Source organism: Mirounga angustirostris, unplaced genomic scaffold (genome assembly GCF_029215605.1).
Source record: "Mirounga angustirostris isolate CCGP_5_RB_7025 unplaced genomic scaffold, mMirAng1.0.hap1 SCAF_1, whole genome shotgun sequence".
In the NCBI taxonomy this organism is placed as follows: Eukaryota; Metazoa; Chordata; class Mammalia; order Carnivora; family Phocidae; genus Mirounga; species Mirounga angustirostris.
In genome coordinates this window covers 92,653,069-92,680,875 of record NW_026991709.1, presented here as the reverse complement: position 1 = coordinate 92,680,875, position 27,807 = coordinate 92,653,069, and the positions used below count along the sequence as shown (strand labels likewise).

General features: G+C 42.1%; 1 protein-coding gene across 12 annotated transcripts in view; it reads right to left on the bottom strand.

Annotated features, from left to right (window-relative positions):
• The window catches only part of TNIK (TRAF2 and NCK interacting kinase), a 385,586-nt gene extending 358,002 nt beyond the window's left edge, over nt 1-27,584 (bottom strand). For all 12 annotated transcript variants that reach the window (XM_045903381.2, XM_045903382.3, XM_064585383.1 and 9 more), the window contains exon 1: nt 27,081-27,584. In XM_045903381.2, the coding sequence (XP_045759337.1) occupies nt 27,081-27,137 (57 nt within the window). In that variant the 5' untranslated portion in view covers nt 27,138-27,584. The remainder of the gene's footprint in view (nt 1-27,080) is intronic.
• Nucleotides 27,585-27,807: the final 223 nt, after the last annotated feature.

Sequence of the window (27,807 nt, the reverse complement as noted above, 5' to 3'; positions counted from 1 at the left end):
CCCTCCACATAGCAGGCTGCTTCATTCGGACTACCGCATTTATTTTAAGGATGTAATGATCCCTGTATAAAAACTTTTATTTCCTCAAGACTAAAATTTCTCCAAGAGCCTCCCTTCGGCCCTCTTCAATTCTTTTTACAATGCTACCAGCTCAATTTTCTAAAACACTAGTTTGATCATGTCATTCATCTAATCAATAATGTTTATTGGCTCCACATTGCCTTCAGAAGTTGAGACGCAGAGGGAGACAAACAGAGAGACAGAGAGAGAGAGAGAAGGAAAGAAAAAGAGGAAGGAAAGAGAGAGCACAAGAGAATATTATCTAGGCTTGATTTTGGCTTTTTTTTTTTTCTTTTCTTTTAAATAAACTTTCTTCTTTTTGGCCCCACCTTGCACACCAGTTTCATTCCAAGCTGTTCCTCAGGGCTGCTTTTTAGATACATTTTCTCCTCCTAAATTCTGACATACTCCATCTAGCCCCTTGACTAGCCAAAGTATAATACAAGCCCTTCGCTATATATTAGAGACTTTTAAAGTCTAGTCTGTATCAACCTGTCCAATCTTACTCCCCACAAATGTCTGCCAAAAACCCATTTTCTCCCTTCAGATGGTCTCTCCACCCCTCCAACAAGCCTTATACACCAGTGTTCTCACAGTTCCTTGCCTGGTTGTTTTCTCCTCCAGCTTCTCTTTGTATCTTGTACTACGTGTTCATCAGTGCCCCACTCAGATCCTGCACTGCCCCAGAAGCCGCATACACACAACCCGGCCAAGAGTGGCTTGCAGCATTCCTGTCCTAGAATGTACTGTACTTGCCACTCCTATGCTGCTCATAACACTGGTTCTCAAGTGGGGCCCTGGAACCAGCCACAGTATCACTTCATTAAAATGCAAATGCTTCCCTGTACCACCGCTCATGGCCCCCCAGCCCTACTGAATTAGAATCTCTAGAGGCCGAGTCCAGCAATCTGTGATTTAACACACTCTCCAGGAAAGGCTAATGCACACTGAAGTTTGAGAACCGCTGAAGTTTTATAATAAAATTTATAATAAAATTTATCTTGCCAACCAAACAATATGCAAAATGCCAAGAGCAGTGTCTAATGTATAGCTGTCCACCCAGAAACTTGAGTTTTGTGACACCGTTCTCCGCGATGGCGTCGCATTAAATATCAAGTGAATTTTGCCCCCAGCCCCTAATTTTGAGGGAAAAAAATCATGAGAAACAACGAAAGTACTCTAATTTTTAATATGAACCAAGAAAAAAATTAATATTGTTTTAATCAAAAGTTTAAGCTTTTTAATATTAGCACAAAATTAAATGCTTTTATTTAATATTTAATATGCAGTAAATAAAGAGACTCTTCTTTTCTATTTCCTTTATAGTTCAGCTTTGGAAAAATAGTTCTGAAGTTTTGAGGTCTTACCTTAATCATGAATACAGGAGAAGGCACCTAAATAAAAATCCCTGCAACAAGATGACACCTTAATTTTAAACAATCTGTATGTTACAGAAGATGAAAAGTCAAACCAAGTCAAGTTAGACATTCAGGTTTAATATTCTGCTTTCAGGAAATTCAGTAATAATGAGTCACACTTAGGTCCAGCCTACTTATTTCCACTCTTTAGACAACCACATTTAAGAAAGAATTCATCAAAAGGCCCAAAATGAAACATTTTTTGTCCTGGCTATAAAGGAAATATTATTAACACTAAAAATGCCATGGGATAGTATAATATGTTCCATTTATTCCCTATATTGATGAACTTTTTTCATGTTTAATGTGAAAAGGATACAGTGGTAGCTATGCTAGGTCTTAGCCTAATTTTGTATACTGAGCCTCTTTGGAGTTTTATTGCCAAAATGTCCAAGATTCCATACCAGTACATTCTTTTTAATATAATTATTTTTAAAAACAGAAAGACTGGAAAAGACTATGCCAAAATAGTAAAAGGAGTTACCTCTGGTACCACATAATTTTTTTACTTCTTGTTTTTTTTTAAAGATTTTATTTATTTATTTGACAGACAGAGACAGCGAGAGAGGGAACACAAGCAGGGAGAGTGGGAGAGGGGGAAGCAGGCTTCCTGCAGAGCAGGGAGCCCGATGCGGGGCTCGATCCCAGGACCCTGGGATCATGACCTGAGCCGAAGGCAGATGCTTAACAACTGAGCCACCCAGGCGCCTCCTTCTTCTTTTGTAATAACCAATTTTTTTTTCAATGAGCATATATTAACTTTCAAAATCTGGAAGAAAAAAGTTTTAAGGACACATTTTTGTTTTATGTAAGAAATAGTACAATAGTTCATTTCTTCATTTAGGAGAATTGTGTGTGTGTGTGTGTATGTTTCACATCTCATTTAACACAAAAACTCTATAAGGTAAAATCATTATTCACATTTTGTGGATAAGAAAACTGAGTCACAGAGAAATTAAATATATTGTACAGAGGACTCAAACATGTGCAGAATGACGTTAAAGCTTACTAGAGTCACCCATTGGGAAGCTGCCATCCAGGCTGAAACTTCCACCTTGCCTTTTGGCAAATCCCAAGACTGGTTCATTACTTCCTTTTGAGAATATAGAAACAGAACGGAACAGCAAAAACAACAGACATTGGGTCATTATCCCATTTCTCTTATTCTACACTATGTCCTGATAACTCAAAAGGAAACAGACAAAACATATTACACATAAAAATTTGAGAATGCACCTTCATGGTGTCCTCAAAAGGGGGAACTGCAAGAGGAGATGGCCTCCTTAAGACTGAAACAAACAGCAAAAAGGGAAAAAAGACTGAGAGGAGGACAGAAATGAGAAACACACACACACACACACACAGAAGCCTAAAATCTCACTGCAAAAGCAGAGGCAGTAAAGAACAGAACTGGTACTGTGGAAAATAATATCCATACCATGAAAGACAAACAGGAAACACTCTACCAGAAGCAATTTAAAGGACAGATATAAAAATAAAGACAGGAAAGGTGACATATAAGGACTATAGGGGACAGAGATCCAAATCAAGCACATAGATATTTCACAGGATGAAATTCAATAGGAAGGAATACAATTAATAAAAATAATAAGGGTAAATAAACATATGTGGATCAAAACCAGCTTCCAGGAGCAAAAGTACACTGAGTTCTAAGCAAAATAACTGAAAACAGATCCCACCTGTGCCCAAAAAAGTAACTTCTAATTTTTTTCAAAATTCATTTAACTAACCAGGCAGAAAATCAGGTTAACTACAAAGTAATATCAAACTAGACCCAAAGCTCTCTTTCACAATATTAAACACCACAAGCCAATGAACCATCCACAAAATTTGGTGAGGAAAGGGTGGTGATAAAGTAACTGTATTCCCCAATTATTGTTCACAAAAAAAGGCAAAAGAAAAATTTTAAGCTAGACAAGAACTCATAAATTATGACAAATACATAATATTCACAAAAAAGTAAAATATATATTCCAGGTAATTGAAAGATAAATCAAAAATAGAGAACTCAAAAATATAGTAAGTGCAAAAAACAATGAATTTAGTATAACCAATTTAATGCTAAACACAAAAGGTATCCCTGAAAAACAATGTATTGTTTTTAATACCTTCAAATTTGAATTTAACATTTAATCTTTTATAAAATAAGTATATAATATTAAGTTGAGATCAGATAACATAACATATATATATCCAAGCTATAATGTCAGATTGAATTAAACACTGGAAAGAGCAGGAGAAGCATGGGATCAAGGTAGGGATATAAGGTTTCACTCTTTGTTATGGAACAGGGACATTAAAGGCTCCCATTTTCCTATTAATTTGCATCATTTGAGAACTACAAGCTTAAATATATATTTAAATTGCATTTTTGAAAAAATTCTATATAGAAAAACAAAAGAAACACTAAGGAAGATAGGACTTTAAAAAAGAGAGACAATCAAACATATCGTAAGTTTAAGTAATCAATAAAACCAAATGATTTAAACTCTCCCTCTGAAAGAAAACCCTCAGACTGGGTTCAAAAATAAAATCTTATTCACAATATATACTTTTATCAAATCCTAAAACTAATCAAGTCCTAAAACCTAAAACTAATACACTGTCAAATATGTCTCATTTAAAAACAAACAAAAAACAAAATCATACCATGTATATGCTTTCTTACAGCAAAAATACACCTAGACAAAGTCTAGAAATTAAAAGAAAATCAAAAATATCAAGCAAGCACAAAGAAACACTCTTAAAAAAACAAAAATAATTTCTTCATGATAATAAGCACTGAGTAATGTATAGAATTGTTCAATCACTATTTGGACAATTGAAACATATGTTAACTATTATAATGGAATTCAAATGAAAAATGTAATTTAAAATAATAATAATAATAATTTACAAGAAAAGCCATTATTGGGACAGAGTGTTTCTGTATTCATAAAAACTATAATCTACTATGAAGTTGTAGCCCTTAAAACTTTTGTATTACAAGTAATAAAATTAGACATATAACACACATGAATGACAGAAACGCAAATCATACCAGGAGACTAGGAAGCTATTTTTGTCTGGTCATTCTTCCAGATGAAATTTAGAATCATTTTGTAAAATCCTAAAACAAATTCTTGCTTGATATTTTTATTGGAATCCCATGTTAACGTATGAAGAATAGACACCTTTACACTACTAAGTGTTCCTATCTAGGAACATAGAATATCTTTGCATTTACTCAAGTCTTCAGTATATCCGTTGTTAAGATTTAAATTTTCCTTCAAATAAGTCCTACAGAGATCTTGTTAAGTTTATTCCTAGATATTTTATAATTTTTGTTATCACTGTAAAGGTATCATTTTTCAAATACATTTTCTAATGGGTTATTTTGGTTCACTAATAAGAATGCTATTGGTTTGGGTATACTTATTTTATATCCAGCCATACTGCTAAATTATTATTGCTCTATTTTTTTTCAACTGATTCTCCTAAGTTTAAGTTATCATCTGTAAATAATGAAAACATCACTGTCATCTAATACTGATAATTGTTGTTTCTTCAGTCTTGTCTTATTTCAATGGCTAAAAGTTCCAGAATAGTATATATTATTATTGGTCCTTACCTTAACCCTCACACCTTTGTATAATACCTGTTTAAAAGGAATATACTAGACAGTCCCTGACTTATCATGATTTGACTTACGATTTTTCTACTTTAAGATGGTGTAAAAGCAATATGTATTCAGTAGAAACCATATTTAAAATTTGTATTTTGATCTCTTCCTGGGCTATCAATACACAATACAAAGCTCTCTCATGATGCTGGGCAGGGGCAGCAAGCGGTAGCTCCCACACAATCATGAGGGTAAACAACCAATATACTTACAAATTTTCCGTACCTATACAACCAGTCTGTTTTTCATTTTCAGTATAGTATTCAATCAATTACATGAGATACTCAATACTTTATTATAAAATGGGCTTTGCATTAGATGATTTTGTCCAACTATAAGCTAACATAAGTGTTCGGAGCATGGTTAAGGTGGGCTAGGCTAAACTATGATGTTCGGCCCTGTATTTTTGATGTAGCCTATTTCTAACTCACAATGAGTTTATTGGGACATAACTGCATCGTAAGTCGAGAAAGATCTGTGTGTCACTTAAGATGTTTACAAGTGCAAATAAAAGATTACACAACATCAGTGGCTTAAACAATGAGGAAATTGTTAGCTAATATAATACGAAATCTGGAGTCAGGACAGTTCTAGGTTGATTAATTCAGCTACTCAACAACAATGTAGGAATCTAAGTCAGTTTTTCTGTGGTTCTCCAGGCTTTCCCTTCATGAATGTGAGATGGCTCCAGCAATTCTAAGTATCATGGTCTTCTATACAATATCTAAGGCCAGAAGAGGAAAAGTCTCATTTTTAAAAACTCACTTGTAAAAGTGAGGATATCCTTCCCACAAACCCCGCTGACTCCTTCATCCGCCCAGTTGTGTCTCATGACTTACCTAAACTCATCAACAAAAGGAATGGAATCCAATCCTTAATCTAGTCCACCTCCTCCATGCTGGGGCCAAGGATGTAGGGGGCAGGGGTCCACTTCCTCTGAGAATGTGGGAGGGGTAAACATCAATGCAAATTCAGAGCACTGACATCAAGAAAGGAGATGGGAACGGCTGATAGGTAGTTAACCAACAGTATCACCACACAGAGAATCTCTGGTGTTTGAAGAGTAGGGATGAAGTGAGCTATTGGTTTTAGACACATTCTCTATCAAGTTAAGAAAGGATCCCTTCATTCTTAGTTTAATAAGAACAGTTGGAATGGGGCACCGGCTGGCTCAGTCAGTAGAGCATGCAACTCTTGATCTCAGGGTCATGAATTCAAGCCCCACATTGGGTGTAGAGTTTACTTTAAAAAAAAAATAGACCAGGGGTGCCTGGGTGGCTCAGTCAGTTAAGTATCAACTCTTGATTTTGGCTCAGGTTGTGATCTCAGCATTGTGAGATCAAGCCCCACGTCGGGCTCAGTGCTGGGCATGGACTGCTTAAGTTTCTCTCTCTCCCTCTCTTTCTGTCCACCCCCCACAAATAAATAAATAAAATTTTAATAAAAGAATAGTTGGGGTTTTTTTGGGGGGGAGGGTAAATCAAGAATGATAGCTAAATTTTACCAATGCCTTTTGACTGTTGAAATGATTCCAGAGTTAACATCCTTTGGCCTACTGATGTGTTGTATTGTATTAATAGATTTCCCAAGACGGAAACAAAAGTGCTTAAAGGGCATTTCTGTGTTTTCAGTTCCATACTGATTTGCAATATTTAGGCTTCCTCATACAAAGCAGGACACATACACTTATTAGTAAACAACACTTCATATATATATTTCCCCTCCCCCCAGATCCCATGTCAAAAAGACTGAAGAGGGAAAGACTAGAGTTAGGGGGTGGCAGGCAGGAGAGAAAGAGATAACAATCCAGGCATGGAATAATTCAGCTTAGTCTGGGGTAAGGACGGCAGGGCAGGAGAGATGCAAAGGCTACTCCTAAGAAGAAACTTACACGTCATCCACATCAGTATTTGGCATCACGGCACCTCCCAAAATGGAACCAGTGAAAATTGCTCTAAGGTATTTCAGCCCCCTGAAACATCCCGCTCGCCATCTTGGTCCACTCCCCCCACCTCCCTCTACCCAATACAGCTGGCCATCCAGCCCCGAGCTCCTACCAAACATCTGTTTTTATGTCTGTCTCTACCACTACCTTCGGAGCTCCTTGAAGGCAACGCTGGTGCTGAACGTGTTGAAAATTATATCATGCATTTGCAATATGGCAAGCGCTGTCCTAAGTACTTTACATAAAAGATGTTTAATTCCTGCAATAACCCCACTCGTCTTACTATTATCTCCATTTTACAGGCATGGAAAGAACCTAAAGAATTTACATAACTTGGGGCGCCTGGGTGGCTCAGTCGTTAAGCGTCTGCCTTCGGCTCAGGTCCTGATCCCAGGGTCCCAGGATCGAGTCCCACGTCGGGCTCCCTGCTCGGCGGGAAGCCTGCTTCTCCCTCTCCCACTCCCCCTGCTTGTGTTCCCTCTCTCGCTGTGTCTCTCTCTGTCAAATAAATAAATAAAATCTTTTAAAAATAAAATAAAATAAACAAAAAATAAAGAATTTACATAACTTGCCCCAAGTTGCAAAGCTTTTAAGCTGTAGCGCCAGAGCCCAAATGCAGAAACTGACCCCTAAGGTAACCTGTAAGCCACTTTGCTTCCTGTAACTCTGAAAACAAATGAGATAAGCCACAAGCTCACAACGGGTCTCAATTATGTCATGATCACCTCCCATATAGGTTACTCTCTGCGGAACTGCCAAAAATGTTCTGGCTGACTTCACTGCCAAGGTGTCATCTGGAGAATCCTAACCAGATGCCAGAGGCCATCATCATTCATTTTCACTCCCTGATTTTAGGACACCCGAGAACAGGTGGAAGATTTGAACATTTCGGCACAAATCTACATCGGAATAGGCAGCATGTCCACCTCGCCACCCTCCTCCCTGTCCTCATCCAGAGCCCTCGGCACATTTCCCCCTGAGGATCACTTACTTGGCCAGCTCGCCAAGAATCTCAACACACCTCAAGAAAGAACGAAATCAAGCGTGACTGTATCCCTGCCCATTCCCCTCTCCTTTTATTACCGCCCCAAAGCCTAAGAAAGCTTGGAATCTATTAATTCTATGTTTATAGCAGGAATTTCTATTCGTTATTACCTGGGAAAGGAAGAGTCAATTTAATACCCTTGATTTCAAAGATTCTATCCAAGCCAGAGCCCACTACAGTCATATAAGCTAATTACTGAAAAGTGCAACAGTCTGCATTTGTAAAAGAAAAAGGTATCCAAGCTTAGCAGGCTCTACAGAGTAGAGAACATAAAGACATGATGATGGCCTTTGTCACTGAATTGCGTTTTCAGAGCTGATGGAAAAAGCTCCCCCTTCACCTTGCTCTGTTCCCAGAATGCCAGTTAACTGCCATGGGCCTTATCCCCCTATAGCTATAAGAAAGGAACCACAAGAACCAGTGAGCACTCACTAAAGCTAATCAATATTTAGAAGCTGAAAATAAAGCAAAGAAATAGACAAGTGTCCGCACAGGCAGAGGAAAGGGGCTTTTTCCTTGTGCCCCCAAGACTCAGTTCTAGGCTAATTCCGGTGGCTGTTTCTGAGATGCTCTGGGATTTACAGCTGCACGAGATACTCAAGCACACCTTAATCTCTGAGGAATAGCTGAGAACAGCCCAGCACATGCAGAACTCTTTCCCACAGCAGTCAGGGAGGCGAGAGGGAGTCTGCGGCCAAGGTCGGCCTCATCATTCCCAACTTCTATTAGGTAACTGAAATCCATGTATCATCTGCTGCCACACCAAGAGGCGATCCTTCAACTTCATCTGATGCCTCTGGAGAAGGGAGAGAGGATCTTTCTTTATATACACCTCACAAAAATAAGCTTAGAAGGTTCCAGCTGACTTCATTTGACAGATACAAGTGCCTACAATGTGCCATAAAGGACAGGTGCTGAGGAAATCCAGGGATTGATAAGGAGCCCTTTGGCTAGCTAGCCATCTGCACCATGATGTAACGTAACATCCTTTACCCTGCCTTCCTGCTAGTCACTGGGGAAGCTGCCCCACAGGCAGTGCCTTTTAGAGTCCACGGAACAAAAGTGCAAATACACTGCTGTATGTTTGCAGTGACTTGTCAACAATAAAAATTCACCCGTGTCTCAATTTACTGAGCCTGGGTTTATAAGGAGGTTTACAGTCTGCTCTGTTAATAAACCACTTTACATCTGAGGGGAGCTAGAAAAGCAATAATTAAAGGCCATTTTGCCATCTCAGAGCCCCTTTCTGCTTCTTGCCATTAAAGTTCGTAGGACCCTGGAAGATTTCTAATCATGCCAACATGAAGTCCCACAGTTGCCCGGGACATGGGTTTTTCAATTTCTCAGGAGTCACTACACTTTGATTTCCCAATATCACAGTCCCTCCTCTTAAAGGCTGAAAACACACTAAATTGATAGCCAATCTGCCATCCATTCAGTGCACAGTGGGGCTGCAAGATCCAAACAAGGTAGCTCCAGGAATGTACCTCACTCTGAATTATGTGTTAGGCATTCTATAAAACTCAGATGTAAACCAGACACTATTCTTGTCCTTAAGAAGTTTATAATTTAAAGACACTACTGATTCTATGGGTAAATAATTCTAGAGGAAGACACAGCTGCAGGTGACACTAAGTATGAACAAAATAAGGCAGGAGAACAAAGTAGAGATTAATGTTAATAAGGTAGAGGGGTGTCTTACTATGGATGATGGATCAGGGCCACAAAAGGAAGAGTGGGTGAATTTAACAAGACCTGTCCAACCACCACTCACTCATGGTGGGATCAGCATTCTGACCTGAGCAGGGTACAGACCTAAAGATCAGGGTCAACCCCAGCCTCATACCAGCCACAGAAGGTCAATTTCTGATCAAATTTTCAGATTCCCAAGTCCCTCCAAAATCAGGAACACACTGCCCTGGAGAGCAGTCGCTCCACCACTTAAAAGGTATTACTGCTATATATTGAGAAAACAGGAAGTCGCAAGAGCACAATGCTCACATTTCATACTTTTCAAATCAGGCCAGCCTGGGTTCAAAGCCAGGCTCCATCATTTCCCACAAGTCACTTAACCTAAGCCTCAGTTTGCACATCTGTAAAATTAGAATAATAGTACAGATCACAGGGGAGCCTGAGTGGCTCAGTCGGTTAAGCGTCTGCCTTCGGCATGGGTCATGATCCCGGTGTCCTGAGATCGAGCCCCGCATCGGGCTCTCTGCTCAGCAGGGAGGCTGCTTTTCCCTCTCCCTCTGCCCCTCCCCCTGCTATTCTCTCTCTCTCTCAAATAAACAAAATCTTAAAAAAAAAAATAGTACATATCACAAAATTTGACTGTGTTATTAAGACCAGACTTTTAAAATAAGTAGCCCACTGCTTCACACATGGCAAGTGGTCACAGAGGATATTAACTATTAATATTGGCATTATTATTATTATTAAATAAATTATATTCCAGAACAGTGTCAGGTGCATCTATGTGTCGGTATGACCTGAGACTCGGCATCTGACCACATCGTGTTTTGGGAACTATAAGGCTGAGGACCAGATCTCTGCCCTAACCAAGGGCAGCATGAACCAGCAGCCTGTGCCGCCTGCCTTCCAGCCCCTCCCTCAGCACCTGGCACAAGCAGATCCCAAAAAGGAAACATGGATTCAGTCTCCACTGGTTTCAGGAACGTTACAGCCTGTCCCACAGCTGCTCAGAGGGAAGGTCATACTCTCCCAGCCTCCCAACCTCACTGGGGCACACAGGACAAAACTCCTCCTTACAGTTCTCCATTGCACAATTTGACAGGTCTATAGCTTTCCTCTGCCTCTTTCTTTTATAATATCCAAGACCATGTGAGCCTGGAGGATGACCTCAGCGACCACTGGCTCTGAGCCCCCACCCAATTCTGTTACTTCTGCTAAGTTCCCAAGCCCTATCCCCTCCCCACATTTCCCGAAGCATGCCCTTGTGGCTAGAGTGACTCTTGCAATATCCAGCAACTTGTCCCTCCATAAGCAATGACCCTTTCCGTCCTCAGCTGTCACCCCCAGAGCTCAGCTCTTCTGCTCCCACCAAGCTGGAGAACTCCTTTTGTCAAGTGACCATAGCTCCATTTGGCATCTCGTCTTCCTCAAATCTCTCTGCAGATACCCAGTGAAATTACAGGGTTGGTGGAGCAAAGGTGGGGCTTGGGGTTCCCCAAGCACCCATAGGAACAGCACGCTCTTTTGCATTTTGTAGCCAGACTGTACCTTGTGTTCGCCAGGGCAAGGCATCCAGGGCCCCGGCGGTGCGCCTAGCTCGCAGAAGGTGTTTCAGAGAGGAACAGGAGGCTGCAGCCTGCGAGGTGGATGGCAGCAGTGACAGAGTTTCTTAAAATGCACAACACATACATCCGAATTATGTGTGGGTCACAGTGTTGCAGATTTGTGGGCCCCAGGCTGGATCACTGAACTACAATTTGCAAACTGAATAGATTCCCTCTAGGTGAATCGTATGCAATCTTATGAACTAAGCCAGAGCAGCGAACTTCGACCTTGTAGTGCCCTGACCCTGTAAGAAATACGTTCTACACTGTAACTTAGTACACACGCATATACGATATATGCACAGTAATCGTTTTCTACTCTATCTTAATTAATTGTTTTTAAAGCCAACTGCAACCCATTAAACTCACTCCCACAACTCGTTACACTTTGAAAGACTCTGGAGAGGGAGGAGGGTGGTGATTGCTGGTATTGTAAAAAAGGAGGGAATGGTTAGGCCATCAAAGGCATTGCTAAATTAAGGAGTTCAGCCTTATGCTGTAAGTCATGAGAAGTCATTCATTTCATTAATAAATAAAGGCAGATCGGGCACCTGGGTGGCTCAGTTGGTTAAGCGACTGCCTTCGGCTCGGGTCATGATCCTGGAGTCCCTGGATCGAGTCCCTGGATGGAGTCCCGCATCGGGCTCCCTGCTCAGCGGGGAGTCTGCTTCTCCCTCTGACCCTCCTCCCTCTCATGCTCTCTGTCTCTCTCTCTGTCTCAAATAAATAAATAAAATCTTTAAATAAATAAATAAATAAAGGCAGATCAACAAAACACAGGTCCCGCCCTGTGGAAGTTATAGTCTCCTCTGGGGGCGGGGGTCGTGGTAGGGGAGAAGACAAATAAATTGTCTGTGAACAATAGGGATTGGAGAAGACTTCTAGGCAGGGGGAACAGCATATGGAACAGCAGAAGGGTGAGCAGAAACACTGAGAGAATGGAAAGCAGTTCAGTAAGGAATGGTTTCAGACTGGAATAGCTATTCTAGTCCTTTCTCTGGGAAGGAAATTACTATGATTACGTTTATAAAACAGGAGACATCCTTCAGAATACGAGATGACATGAAGGTAAGTACAAGGCAGAAGACTGGACCAGACTTCCCATCTCTCAAGGTCTTGAAGAGATGGTCTTCCTAGAAATAACAGAGCAGCCTGACTCATGGTGTACAGCTGTGAAGCAATGTCTCAGACACTTGATATTTTAACAGGTGTATTGAGGAATAATTTACATACCATAAAATTCACTCATGTCATCACCACCATCCAATTGTGGAACATATTCCATCACCTCAAAAAGATCCCACATGCCTACGTGCAATCACTCTCTGTTTTCATTACCAGCCCTAGCCAACCACTAATCCACTTTCTATCTCTACAGATTTGCCTTTTTGGACATTTCATATAAATAGAATCATACAGCATGTGATCTTTTGCGCTGGCTTCTTTCATTTAGCATAGCATCCGCATTGTAGCATGCACCAGCACTTCATTCTTCCTTACTGTGGGATGGTATCCCATTGTACTCCACCTTATTTTATTTACCTCTTCATCAGTGGATAGACACTTGAGTTGTCTCCGGTTTTGGCTATGATGAACATTCAGGTTACAAGTTTTTGCCTGGACATATGTTTGCATGTCTCTTGGGGAGATATTCAGAAGTGAAATTGCTGAGTCATAGAGTAAACTTATATTTAACTTTTTGAGAAACAGCCGAAGTGTTTTCCAAAGTGGCTTAACCATTTTATAATCCCACCAGCAAAGTATGAGAGTTCCAGGGTATCCACATTCTCAGGGATATTTTAAAATCAGATTTACATTTATGATGGCATGAAGCATAGTCTGAATATAGTTTTAACTAGCCGTTCTGGGAACCATGAAGTTCACATGGCCTCGTAATTTATTCACATTCCAAATTTCACTGAAAGTTAGATAAGAAATGATCAGAGATGTTCATTTGAACCATGCTTGAAATCATTTAGCATTAACATGCAATATCAAACAAATGATCACAGAAAATTTGACCAAAATATTTGTAGAAGCGGAGTTATCAAGGAACCAAGCATGGCAAATGAGAATGGGCCTTGCACACTAAACAGAGTCTCCGCAGGGACAAAATCCTAATTATGAATCCCGCAAACAAGCAGCAACTTACAGAAGGCAGGAACCCAGAAAGAAGGTCAGGGAACTATTGCTTTAAATCTGATGCAACTTGCCTTGAATCAGGTGATAAGCTATGAATCAGAGACCCTGCTTTCAGAAAAGAAAAGAAACAGACCTGGCCTCAAGGGGATAAAGGATACTCACAGTAATGTCCCTGCTGCTTTGTAAACCCCAAATACCTTTTACAAACATACTCACAAATTAAAGGAGGGAGTGGGCATGCAGAGAACCAGCAAGAGCCTTGGTTCAGAGACCAGAGGGACACCAAGCTCTCAAACCCCTGCCATTTACATTTTTCCAATCTAGAAAACAAACCCGCTATCTGGGGCTGGGATCTCTGCGCCTCTCACATTTTACTTTAAGTATCATAGATGGTTCACTGAATGTGTATAATCCCCTCTCTTCACACACGGGCTTCCTCCTTGGGAGGGACCCTTTTTGTTCCTAGGGATGAAGACCTAAGAGGACCTATGCTAATTACCCGCTAGCATTCTTTCTGGGGCCATCAGTTAAGTGGGAGATTTAGGTACCCAGCTGGTCGGGTTCCAAGAGATTTCCCCTGCTAATTTTCAGTCACTCAAGGAAAACAAAGGAGTAAGATTGAGTTACTATGATTTTAAAGAAACAGTGTTCCTCCTCCCCTTCTCTCTCCAGCTCCCCTCCCCGCCCCCCGCCCCTCCCCCATCAAAATGTGTAAACTTCTGTATTTCACACTTTTACATCCGTTCTTCTCCCAAAACAAAAGCTGTTTATATTCAAGAAATTATGACTACAATCAATACCAGTGCGAGTTACGTCTTTAAAATACTCACCGAGAGAACATACATATTATTCCGACCAAAGTGTGTGCAATGCTCTTTCCCTGAGTAGCATCCGGGTATTAAGCCCCAGGGGGGCTCGGTAGGGATTTTGTTTATTCCCATGAAAAGAAAACCCTGTTCTCTCTGGTGCTAGAGCTACCGGTTTAAAAAAAAGAAAACAGAGGTGTGCCCTTTTAGGAATAGCAAACACTTGGCTTTGACCTTATCACCTTATCAACCATACCTGAGTAGGACACCAGCACCAGAACCATCCAAGCTCAGTCTGTGGCCTCTAAAAGAGTCAGTCTTATGAGTTCAACTGGAAAACGGCAGCACTCCAAAACTCAGAGGGCCCTCTCACCCGTGCAGACGGCTGCAGAGGAACCATGTCAAATTCAGAGTGTCCTGGGCCTAAACTACCACCACCAAAGGAAACAAAGCTTTGCAAACCTGGTCCCGGGAAGAATTCTTTGAATGACATAGTCACTGGAGAGTAACCCCATCTAGAGAGTCGCGAACATTCCTGAGTAAAATGCTTGCACAGTTCGATGATACTTTAGTTATTAAGACCTCTTCTGAGAAAGTTGGATCTGTCCCCCCAGCTGCAATATTACAAAAAACTGTATCCTCTTTAACTAGGTATTTCTTATATCCAGGCTAATGATGATTACCTCACATCTCTTTTCCCTTTAAAATAGGCCTTCTTGGAGGGGGGTCTTTGAATTCAATTTTTTAAAAGCATCTTCCCAGCAGTAAGTATGGAATAAAATCTTGGTACATACTCATTATCGAGCTGTATACAAAGTTACCTTAACAACTCCAAATAAAAAACCGCCCAATATAAGCAGTGTGTGTATCTAAAACCTACAGATTAAAATAACAACACGGGACATCTTGGTAGCTAGGTAAAAGATGTTTATAGATTGTTGTTACAAGAAAAGTCAGATCCTTCAGCCTGCTGCCTAGATTCCAAAAGTCCATTTCATTTTTTGTTTCACAAAATACACAACTCAAAGATTTCTTGGCTTCAAACAAAAGTAGAGCTGAAAGTGCTGTGAATACGGATTCCTTTTTCAGCTTCTAGGCAAATACCAGCATCTCCTGGGCTTCAAACTGAATCCCTACAGGTCCATAGGGAAAAACAGGAAATTAGCACTAAAAAGATGCATCTTCCTGGTCATGGGGGTGGGGTTTCTGCCCCCTGAATCAAACTTGCTAATAAAAAAAAAAAAGGCAACACAAAAAACAGTCCAGGATTATCAGCTGAAAGTGTCGACTTTTGCAGTTCAAGTATCCCCTTTCTTACAAACAACTCAAATGCATATATTAGTGTGAAATTTTAAATTCCATATTCCTTAAAGTATGCGCCTTCCACAAATCGAAGCCATACGCCTTGTGAAAAAGTTCCAGTTACCTTATATAAATAAATCACTATTTTCTACTCTGCAACATTTTCAGGCATACTCAAATTTCTGTGGATATGCTGTGTTTTCCGAAACAACCTGTATTTAGTAAGTCATTCTTACAATTATTTCTTTAACACATGCTTCTCCCCATTCATTAGGCACCAAGATCCATGAGGACAGCGTTCCCGGGTGTCTTCTTCACCAGATCCTCAGTATCTAGCACAATGCTAGCCACACAGTAGATGCTCCATTAATATTTGTTGAATGAATGAATGAACCAGCATGAAAGAAACGAGAAAAAAAGAAAGCTATATTTTAAAAATTTAGGCCAGTGATTCCAAACCTCAGAAGTACACCAAAATTACCTGGAGGGCTTCCTAATGCACAGGTTACTGGATCCCATCGCCAGTTTCTGATTCAGTAGGTCAGAGAAGCAGGACCTAAGAGGTGAGTGTGAAGGTACTGCTCCAGGGATCTCGCTTTGAGAATTACTGTCTAGGCAGTTAACCTGTCAACCAGCTCTTAGAAAAATCACAATGCACAGGATAACATTTACTAAAAATCTACCAACTGCAGACTTCTCCACTTCCTACTGAGTAAGCCACGCAGGTCCTTGCTCCAAGCTCTATCGAAATTGCCAACACAGGACATACGTGCAAGGGGACGGTACACAGACACATGTCCAAAACAGCAAGAAGTCATTAGTACAGTTGAACTAAAGATGTTTCATTTCTCCAGTGCATTTCTTTATGATGTATCCTACTGTGCGGTTTAATCTATTTTTCTCAGATGGAAATTACTAAATTGCAATGCATAGCCGTTCTTTCTTGCACGACCCCACTTCATTTCACTTACTAATGGGAGTTTCATCTGAGGCCAGGACATGAAATGCAGCGAGGAGGCCCATTTTAAAGCTTACTGATGTTGTTTATATTTTAGTGTCTGTAAGGACCCGGGCAATGATCAACACTCAGTCCTTAATGATCAGAAAGTCAGCAGAGGCATTAATAAGGTACAGATTTAATCGAAACCTGTCACCAGGTTTAACAAAAGGATCCACAAAACCAATCTAACAGAATCCCAAGCTCTAACTCTGATCATTGCATAGGTTTTTAAAGAATAGCTAGCATTAACTTTCAAATGTATATGTTTCTCATGACCCTGTTCTGAATTTAAGTGCATTTATACCCAGATTATAACCAGAGAGGGTATTTAATTAGATAATCTTTACAAGTACTTTGAAGATATTAAGTGCTCTATAAATGCTAAATATTATTATTATTATTTAAATATAGTTTGCAACTACTGCTTACAACCCATTCCACCCACCACACTGCTATAATTTGATTACAGGCAGCTAAAAAAAATTAAAAAACAAAGAAAAACCTAGAAGTAGAAATGATGAAACAATGTCCATGTGAAGTTCTGGATTTCTACCCTAGGCATAAATAATTTATAAGCATTTTAAATGGAGGGTTAAGGTATAAAATCTAATAAAGCAAGGCAGTTGGTCTCTGGTCTCCACAAAACTGACAACCCCAAAGGTGTGTCAATTTTAATAGTTTCTTACCTATAAACCTGGTGGAAAACAGCTTGTGTTCCAAAATGCAAGGCCCTTTACCCTTCTGGCTACCAGCTGCCTCTTCCATTTTCTCCACTGTAGTCTTAAAATATCCATAATCATCTCAAAGAAGGTACAACTTGAGATTTTTGACTTTAATAATTATCTGACAGATAAAGGCTTGAGCATGGCCCCTGCTATAACATATCTTCTGGCTCCTCTTGCTAGCTTCTGCAACAATCGCACATTCGGTGGTCTCCAGTTCTTAAAAAATGGAAACCTTTGAGCCTGACTCCACATGTCTTCCAAACACACCTGTCGAGTGATTTTCCAAAGAGAATGACAGACTGAAGGTAAACATGCCTGATACCCAGTGTACAAGGAAATCCCTGCTAATCCCCAAACGGTTCACATTTTATGCTTTTACATTTTTAAGGCAAGAAAAAGAACAATTAACATATTCTAAACTGACCGTGGTTATTTAAAAAACAAAATCACAAGGAAATAACACTTAAACACCATAAGCTCATCAAAGAGAGCTTGTTCCCCAAAGAAAGGCTTCTGGGAAATCTGTGAACTTTAGGGAGATAATACATCAGATAATTCTGACGTCCTGACAAGGTCTACTGGGCAAATAATGGCCATGTGGGTCACTATTGGCAGTGACTTTGGGGCAGGTCAGTTGTAAGTACAGCCATTTCGTAGCTCTATGACTTTTGGTAAATCAATTGATTTTTCTAAGCCTCATGTGTTCACCTATAAGTCGTAGACACCTACCTCACAGGAAATTTAGAGGAAATCTAACAGTATCAAGAGGCTTAGAGTCATTTACAGGCTTTTATCATAAACTGCACTTTTAAGAAGTTATTCTAAGGACACAGAGATGTATACAAAGACTATGTATGTTTACTGACCCACTATTTGTAAGACTTGAGAAGTTGGAAATAAGCAAAAGCTTCACCAGTAGGAATTGGTTAAATATAATATGATTCATCCCCACGATAAAATGCTAAGCAGTCATTAAAAACATGTGACTAGAAATTTGAACCCTGACTGAATACTTGAAGAAATTTTAAATTACATACTAATTACGAAGCCTGATAATAGTATTGTGGTTATGTATTTTTAAGAGTGTTTATCTTTTAGAGCTGCATACTGGAATATTTACAAATGAAATGATATGATGCTTGAAAAAAATATGGGGGAGGAAGCGGATGGAGGTGTGGATAAAACAAGACTGGGCATGAATGGATCATTGTTAAGTTGGGGGCTCATTCTACTATTTCTGTCTATTTTACATACCAGTTTTATTCAGATTAAATTCACACTCTATAAAATTCACCCTTTTGAAGTGAACAAGTGATTTTTAGTATGTTCAGAGCTGAGCAACCATCACCACTGCCTAATTTTAAGAAATTAGCAGTCATTTTCCACTTCCCTTCAAGCTCTAGAAACCACTAATCCCCGTTTCATCTCTATAGATTTGCCTATTTGGGGCATTTCATATAAATGGAATCCTATAACATGTGGCCTTCTGTGTGCAGCTTCTTTCACCTAGGATAATGTTCATCCATATTATAGCATGTATCAGCACTTCCTTTTATTGATGAATAATATTCCATGGTATGGATAAACTACATTCCATTTGTCCACTCATCAATTGGTGGACATTGGGTTGTTTCCACTTTTTGGCTAGGATGAACAATAATGCTACGAACATTTGTGGACAAGTTTTTGTTTGGATATATGTTTTCAGTTCTCTTGGGTATATACCTAGGAGTGGAATTGCTGGGTCACATGGTAACTCTATTATTTAACATTTTGAGGAACTGCCAACGTATTTTACAAAGTGGCTGTACCACTTGACATTCCCACCAGGAATGTATGAGCATTCCAATATTCCTTCCACTTTCACCTAAGTTTAAAATTCCCCACGACAAAGAATTTTTTTAAAATTATGTTATAGAAAAACATTAACAGCATGCAAAAAGGGTGACTATTACGTTTAAAAAACAGGTTGCAGGGGGACCTGGCTGACTCAGTCATTAGAGTATGGGACTTTTGATCTTGAGGTCATGAGTTCGAGCCCCACGCTGGATGTAGAATTTACTTTATAAATAAATAAATAAACAAACAAAAGCAACAAACAACTGAAAACACATTTTTGAAAAAACAGGTTGCAGATAATATATACAATATGATAATAATTTTTAAAGCTATCTAGTTAGCAGGGCACCTGGGTGGTGCAGTCTGTTGGGTGTCCAAATCTTGGGCTCAGCTTAGGTTGTCATCTAAGGGTTGTGAGATCGAGCCCCGCCTCGGCTCCATACTCAGCGCAGAGTTGGCTTGAGGCTCTCTCTTCCTCTCCTTCTCTCCCTACCCCCCACCCCGCACGCATACACTCTCCCTCTCTCGCTCTCAAATAAATAAATAAATCTTTAGGGGAAAAAAAAAAAAGCTATCTAGTTAGCTATGCAGAGAAAAAACCTTCTAAGCCATATACCAAAAGGAGTCCTGCAGCCCCAAAGGTCATCCCGGTGGTGAGTCCTAAGAGAATCAAATATATGCACTGCCTTCATGAAGTTTACTGCCTAGTAGTGAATATAATCCAGGACAGAAAGTTCTTTTTTTTTTTTTTAAGATTTTTATTTATTTATTTATTTGAGAGAGAGAGAGTGAGAGAGACAGTGGGAGGAGGGGAAGAGGGAGAAGCAGACTCCCTGCGAGCAGGGAGCCCGATGCGGGACTCGATCCCAAGACTCCAGGATCATGACCTGAGCCGAAGGCAGTCGCTTAACCACCTGAGCCACCCAGGTGCCCCCCGGGATAGAAAGTTCTGAGTGTGAGGTCAGTTCTGAAAGGGCGTACAAATGGGATGGATAACTACTACCCGAGGGAAATCAGGGACAATTTTGTGGGAAAGGTGGCATCTGAATGCTTAGTGTTAGGCAAGGAGGCACAGATAAGGGCCCCCCACCCCAAAGAGCATCCATGGGGAGAAGGATGTTGTTCTCTGTGGCAGGAGTAAAGGATCGGTGGTCAGAACTGCAGCGCATGGCGGGAGGCGCGGCTGAGTCATAGCCCTAGAGTTCAGCCTTGGGTCTGCAGACGGCGAGGAGTCAGGGAAGGCCGTGAATAAGAAACCCCGAGACTGAAAATGTGCTGCTGAAGAGCAGTGTGGCTGCACGGGCCAGTATAGAGTCAGGGGAGTCAAGTCTTGTCACAGCGGCTGCCCAGGGGACCGTCACTGCGGTGCCTGTAGGGAGGAATGGAGCAAAAGGCCTCATGCCAGAGACAGCAAGGAAGGCCGTATAAGACTGGGGTGAAATAAAACGTGTTTTGAGAATTTCCAGGCACCCCTAGAGACAACTGGAGAAGAGCCTGGGCGTGTAAAAAGCAGAGAGCGAATCATCTTTCTCTAGAGGGAAATAAGCTTCCAACCAGAATGAAAGAAATTACAAGCGGAATTCATCCAACATTTTCTATTTAAGTCCTCCCTCTCTCTCCTCTAGGAACCTTATATTTATATGAGCAGAATAACATTTCATTCAAAAAATATCACCCAGATTTTCTTGGAATTCTCAGCACACTGCTAGTTCAGGCCCTGTTCTCAGACAGCTACTTCCCCCACAGATATGGAAGAACCAATTTGACATAAAAGCATTTTTCAGACACAAGTTATCCCAAATTCCCTCAGAAACACAGACTCAGAGACTGGGGGTGCTCAGCTGGGCATGGCAGCCATGATCCAATCACAGTAGCTCAAAGCCGGGTGGATGTTAGAACCATACCCCTAAAGGAAGGAAAGGCATAGAGCGAGAAGGGCATGGAAGACTAATACCAGGGCAGAGACACAGAAACACAGAAAGAAGACTCAAAATTACAAGCTTTCAAAGAGCCTTACAGGTAAGGCAGCGGGTGGTGTGATATTTTCGTGAAGGAAAAATGCTGGGTATTCGTTCATCAACAAAATATTCTATGACCTGGGGCGCCTGGGTGGCTCAGTCATTAAGCATCTGCCTTCGGCTCAGGTCATGATCCCAGAGTCCTGGGATCAAGCCCCGCATCGGGCTCCCTGCTCTGCAGGAGGCTTGCTTCTCCCTCTCCCACTCCCCCTGCTTGTGTTCCCTCTCCTGCTGTGTCTCTCTCTGTCAAATAAATAAATAAAATCTTAAAAAAATATATAGTCTATGACCTCCTAAGTAGACAATTATGCAAACAGCAAACCATGACTTATATTCCCTTTTGTACTAAGATTACTGCAGTTAATAATGGATACTGAAAATGATTATGCATATTTCTCTGATATTCTGATAATTACCACTGCACACTATTTTATTATGAGGCAATGTCATGGCAAAGAAAACACCTGTTTAATATCTCTAGAAAACTACAAATGTATCTAATTAAAAAACTGCTCTGCTATTATCATTTTAAGATATTGTCATCTTATCAATTCCTGCAACTTTACTAAATTCTCATTTAAGGCCAAATTTAATTAAGCGCTCTGGGGTAAAGAATAAATAATGTTTCAAGATTTCTTTAACCCCCCCTGAGACCTCTGACCAGAAGGTTTTAAATGCAGGACTAGTATTGTATCACTTCAGGTGCCCACACTCCTCCCTAATACACAAACTTTGTAAAGGCATAGGCATAATAAATGTGGTTTTATTTAAATAATGGTTAATCCATAAAGAGGGGAAAAGTTTTAAAAAAAGAGAAGAAAAAAAGAAGAAAGTTTTAATGAATAATGCTGATACCTGATAGTAGCTTAGAAATACGCTAGGGGCACCTGGCTGGCTCAGTCATTACAGCGTGCGACTCTTGATCTCGGGGTTGTGAGTTTGAGCCCCATGTTGGGTGTAGAGATTACTTAAAAATAAAATCTTTAAAAAAAAAAAAAAGTAATGAATGCTGACCCTGGGGCAAAGGTCAACTCAGGCCAGCAGAGAAATATACAAGGTCATGTGGACACATAAAAAGGAAAAGGTACTATTAGAAAGTTGCAAGACCTTCTGTTATCTTTTTCTCAGGATCATTTTCAATTAGGTGAAATCATTGGGATCAAATGGTAGAATCAAGATTCCCATAAAATTCTATTTAATCATGGAATAGTTTATTTGTGTAGTGCTTTACTGTTTTCTTTAGTGTTTTCCTTAGTACTTTAGTGTTTTCACAGTATTGCCATAAACACTTTGATTGTTGAAGTCAGCATATGAGGAAGGCAAGCAGTTGAGTTCATTCCCATTGTTAAATGAATTATGGCTACGTGACTTACCCGGAGTCACAGAACTACTAAGACATGGACACAGAACCCAGTGCTCGGTACACTCCATTCACCTACTCACTAATTTGTGCATTTATCCGTTTATGCAACTAACTGCAATTACAGACTCAAAGATGAGCAAGACCTAACCTCCAGCCTCATGGAGCCCATAGTTTATTAAGTAGGCAGAAAATAATCCCCACACCATTTATAACACAAGGAGGAAAAGTGTAGCAGGAAAGATGTGTGCAAGTCTTCCAGATGAGGTCAGTTCTTAAATCTAGGTCTTAAGAGACAAAGAAATAGCTGGGCCTAGAAGGCAGTGAGGGGCAGGGGGAAAAGACAAGCAGAGGTCATCTAATTCTGTTCAGATAGAAAACTGAGTGCGAGTCCTGGCAGAAACTTAAGAGTATGAAGTCAGCAGCAGCCAAACTTGGCCTTGAAAGCCTTCCTCTGTGGGCCAAACTAAGGACAGCCAAGGTGCTCAGACTCAGATAGATGCTAATCTCCAAAAAGCTTTCTGGGCTGATCTCACTTCATATGTAGTAAAGCATACTGGTGGCAAATTTCATTTCTTTTAACACTGTGATGTCTTGAAGGGAGAATGACTCAAGCCTTGAGTTTGAATGAGTAGCTTGTTTTCTGTGCCTATGTATGTATACACACATTTCATACACCCACATGGGTAGTTTATAATCATGACACTATATATGAGTATCCACATAGATTATGCAAAACATACATAGAACTCTATAAACCTCACATGCAAAGACATCTGAATAATGTGCATATCTAGACTGACCCGGTGGGACCAATTCAGATGGAGATGGGTTACTGAGAGAGGGTACTATGCAGGACAACCATCTGTCCTAGATGATTCAGACAGTCATTTGCCAGGAGAGAAAGAATTGAGGGGGGGTTGAACAAGATGAATTCCAAAGGTACCTTAATGCTCCACGGTTTTATGTATTATGAGTTTACCTGCATGAAGCAGTTTCTCTGTTCTCGATAAATACAATTCCATGACTCTGGTGAAATAATTCCTCGCTGCCGTTTTTTTGTGCTCAGGCAGAAAATGTATTATTGATTTCTGATTCAGCCACAGACAGTGTGACTTAGAGAAAAGAGCACAGATGAGAAGTCAGGAAACCTAGATTCTCTCTCCAAACCACCCTTTTTGCCTCCCTCACCCGCACCCCAGGGGAGACAGGGCTGTGTGACCTTGGACAATGACTACAACTCTCTGGGCTTCAGCTTAGTATTAAATGAAAGGAGTGGCTAAGGGTTCTCCAATTCTCTTCCAGCTCTAAATCTATGAAATTATCCCCCTCCCCCAACACTTAGTTTATCTCCAGAGCTCTAAAAATCAGGACTAATAAAAATGGATTCATTTCATCTCTTTTCTAACCAAAGAAGATCCTATTTTATCTTACTTTCTAAAACCATCCAAATCTTGCATAATTTAAATGATCAGTGCTGTCCCTGGTTGCTCTGGTTTAAATTATGCATCGTTGCTATTTGGGGAAAATTTAGACTGGGTCCAGTCTGGGATCACTGGCTGAGAACAATAAGCCCCCAAAGTGAGAAGGATAAAGGCCTCTCCAGACAGAATCTGCTTTTAATGCATTGAGCTCAGGGTTTACAAAAAGAGCATTGACTGTGTACATTAAAGAGCCACAGAAACAGCAAGGGACTGGTTAAGGCTGCAGCAAATTCTCCTAGATGCCACTGACCTTGGCTGCATTTCAGGGGTCAGGCATTCCCCAGGAGGTTCTCGGCAGGCGGGCTTTCCTGAGGGGTTAGGCACAAATGAAACCTCTCATCTAGAGAAACGCACCTCTCCTAATTTAGGAAGACAGAGAGACATTATCTGCCCTCTGGTTTGTGGAGATCACCTAGGTGGTCTGTGGACTCAACAGCCGGCCTGCACACCTCACCCCCTACAAGACTGGTCATACCCCCCAGCATCCGGGATGCATTTGTCTCCACATCTGCATTTAAGTCTTCCAGCCAGCAGTTCCCATCTCTAGAGGTGGCCTTAGCCCTCCCTCTTTACACACCTCCTGCAGGCAGAAATACAGAGGCAAAGCACTAAGCCCAGGCCACAAAGAGCGATTTCAGTGAAGCCTGCAAAGATATCTTTTCAAAATACAGGTCTCTTTTTTTTTAAAGATTTTTTTTTTTTTTAAATTTCACAGAGAGAGACACAGCGAGAGAGGGAACACAAGCAGGGGGAGTGGGAGAGGGAGAAGCAGGCTTCCTGTGGAGCAGGGAGCCCGATGCGGGGCTCGATCCCAGGACCCCGGGATCATGACAGAGCACAGGCCTCCCGTGTGTGAATCACACTCCAGGCAGGCCGGTGAGCCCTCGTGGTTGCTCACAAGCCTGCAGGCTCTGCTCCGTATGTCAGAAAACCTTCCCCAGGAAAAAGCCCACAAGGGACACCTCCAACCAAGCCCAACTTAAAAATCACATCGGAGCGCTCTCCATTAGAGGAGCAACGTTGAGATTCTAGCTCAGGAAAACCACAAGCCTTGCCCATTGTTCAGACTCCTTCCCCCTACCCACCCCACCCCCTCCTGGGCTTTGCCACTTTCCTCTACCCTGTAGTCTGGGCCATCCATCCACCTGATTAACCCACTGGCAGCAACTTCCAGCGCAGAAAGTAGGGCAAATGAACACACACAGTCTGTAAAGCAGGAAACCAAAGACTTAGCCAAAGCACCCACCCTGTTACCAACCCCCACCCCCAGCTGCCCAGGGGGCAGCGGGTTCTGAATATGGCATTTCTGCATCAGGGAAATAGACAGCTTACTGTAATATCACATGAATGGGCTTTTGCTGCCCAACTATCAAAAAAGCCATTTCAAATGGCATCTATGTTCCTTCTCCATCCCTAGGCTGCCTTGCAGAAACCTCACCTCTTGGAAGGACTAAGGAGAAGAGGAGGGGAAGTTAAAAAGAGGAGGCTATGCAGGGAGAGACGATTAATGAGACTAAAGAAAAAGTACCACTTTGATGGTAAAGGTAGCTCTTTAAAATAGCAGTGGAGAATGAGGCAGTGTCAGGAGAAGTAATGAAGATTCAGGTCTATAATCCCAAGATTTAGCATTGGTCTAACAATGTATGCCTCAGGAGGGCGTGTGAACTTCCAAGCTTCACCCATCCTGCGTGTCTGTGTTGAGAGCCATCATCAATTCGGTCTCACCGACCCTCCATGCTTCAAGTATATATGTGGTTGCTTTTTTTTTTTTTTTTTTAATTTTATTCTTGGTTCAGGAGAGGAAGAAGCCATCCTTAAATTGGTATCCAATCCTTCTCAGACCCCCGCTGCTGCCGCCACCCCCACCCCTCACCCCCTTTTCGCCAGGCAGCATCTAATTAAAATGGCAAGAAAGCTCTGCCCCCTTCCCCGAAAGAGTGTGTTGGGAGTCGGGGGTGGGGGTGGGGAGTCGTCGAGGCTACACTGGGACTCCTGGTATTCTGATCTCAAAACAACAGCAAAATGGATTCTATAGCAGTGATGTCTTAGTCAATACAATGAAAAGGCGTGTGAGGCAATTCACGTGAAGGTAAACGCAAACCAGTGGGGCTGGAGGGAAGTAGATGCTCTCTACAAAGGACTGGCCACAGACACAGGGCGAACACGAACACACACGCGCGCGCGCGCGCACGCACACACACACACTCAACGGGAGTTCCGGTCTGCCTGGGGAAAAGCAGAGAACACATCCTTTCACCTGCTTAAGTTCAGCCATAAAACTGAAATGTCAGAGGCACCAAGTCAGAAAGCACACGCAGGGCTAAGTTAAACCATAAATAAAAGTGAGCGGCAGACTGGCATAGAAGAGAGCGCTGAGAGGGAGTCCGGGCGCGGAAGGCGGAGAGAGGGTAGAGGAGGCAGTTGCCATCTACAAGACCAGCATTGCAATAGCCTCCCCCTTGGAGCGGCAGGTTCGGCTCTTGGGGACAGTCAGGCTCACAATGTCATCTTGCAGGTAGCTGGAAAAAGTGAGTGGCCAGTGCCTTAATTCACGCTGCTGTTATCCTTTTTTGCAAAAGGGGACGGTGGGGTCTGCGCCTTGGCACGAGATGACCGTCCGGGGCGTGTGTGCACACCACACACACACACACACACACACACACACACCAGGAACATTTCATTTTAATGCTCTTACACTGGTGTAAGATGAAACTGGCATAAGCTCCACTGGTTCTCGGGGGAGCCTTGGCCACAACCGAAGGAGGACACGTACCGCACAGCCCTTGCGTGGAGGCTTAGCCAAGAGCACCTCAGCAGACCCCAAATCAAAACGAGAAGCCAGGTTCGCTCCGCGTCGCATTCGCCTCTGCCCACCAGTCCCGGCCCCAGTTCACGCACCGAGCCCATTCACCCCGACCCAAGCCACTGGAAAGAAATCAGAAAACATGTTCTGCTCACCCTCAGAGCCGAGAGATCGATTTCATCCAGGCTGCGAGCCGGGGAGTCGCTCGCCATGTCTACTTCTTCGCGGGAGAAATGGTCCAAAACCACCCTGAAGCTTCTCCCTTGGAAATTCCACCTTGGTCTATTTCACTCGCGTCCTCATGCGGGTGTCGCGCCAGAGGCCCCGGGCCCAGCCTCCCCCGCCCACTCCGGCCCCACAACACCCGATCCCGATCCTCCGCTCTTCGGTCCGCCGGGTCCGGGAGCCCAACCTGCGCGGATCTCCAAGCCCGGAGCCGCGGTGCGTGTGGGCTGCGCGCCCTGCTCAGCTAAGGGCGCTGGGGCTGCGTGGGTGTATTTAAATGGGACATGCTTCTTTGCTTGTGCGTGGATGGCGGCTGCATTGGCTGTTATAATGAGACACATCAACTCCTCCACTCTGCCGGGGGGTGGGGGGGTGGGGGTGGAGAACCACACAGAACTGTCTATCACCGCTTCCTGGGAGGAGTAAAGAAAGGGCGGGGGGAAGGCGGAGGAGGCGTGGTCTCCGACTGGGGAGAGGCCGCGCTTCCTGACCCGGTCCCTCTGCACCAGCCTGGATGGGGGAGGGGCGCGCACCCTTTCCGCCCAGGCTTTTGCAGGCTAATCTGGCTGGATGTGAAAAGCTGTTCCTGAACCCTGCCGCGCTTATCGTAGGGGCAAAGGGGCTTTATTTTTGTGTGTCCAGTTTGTGCACTGCAAC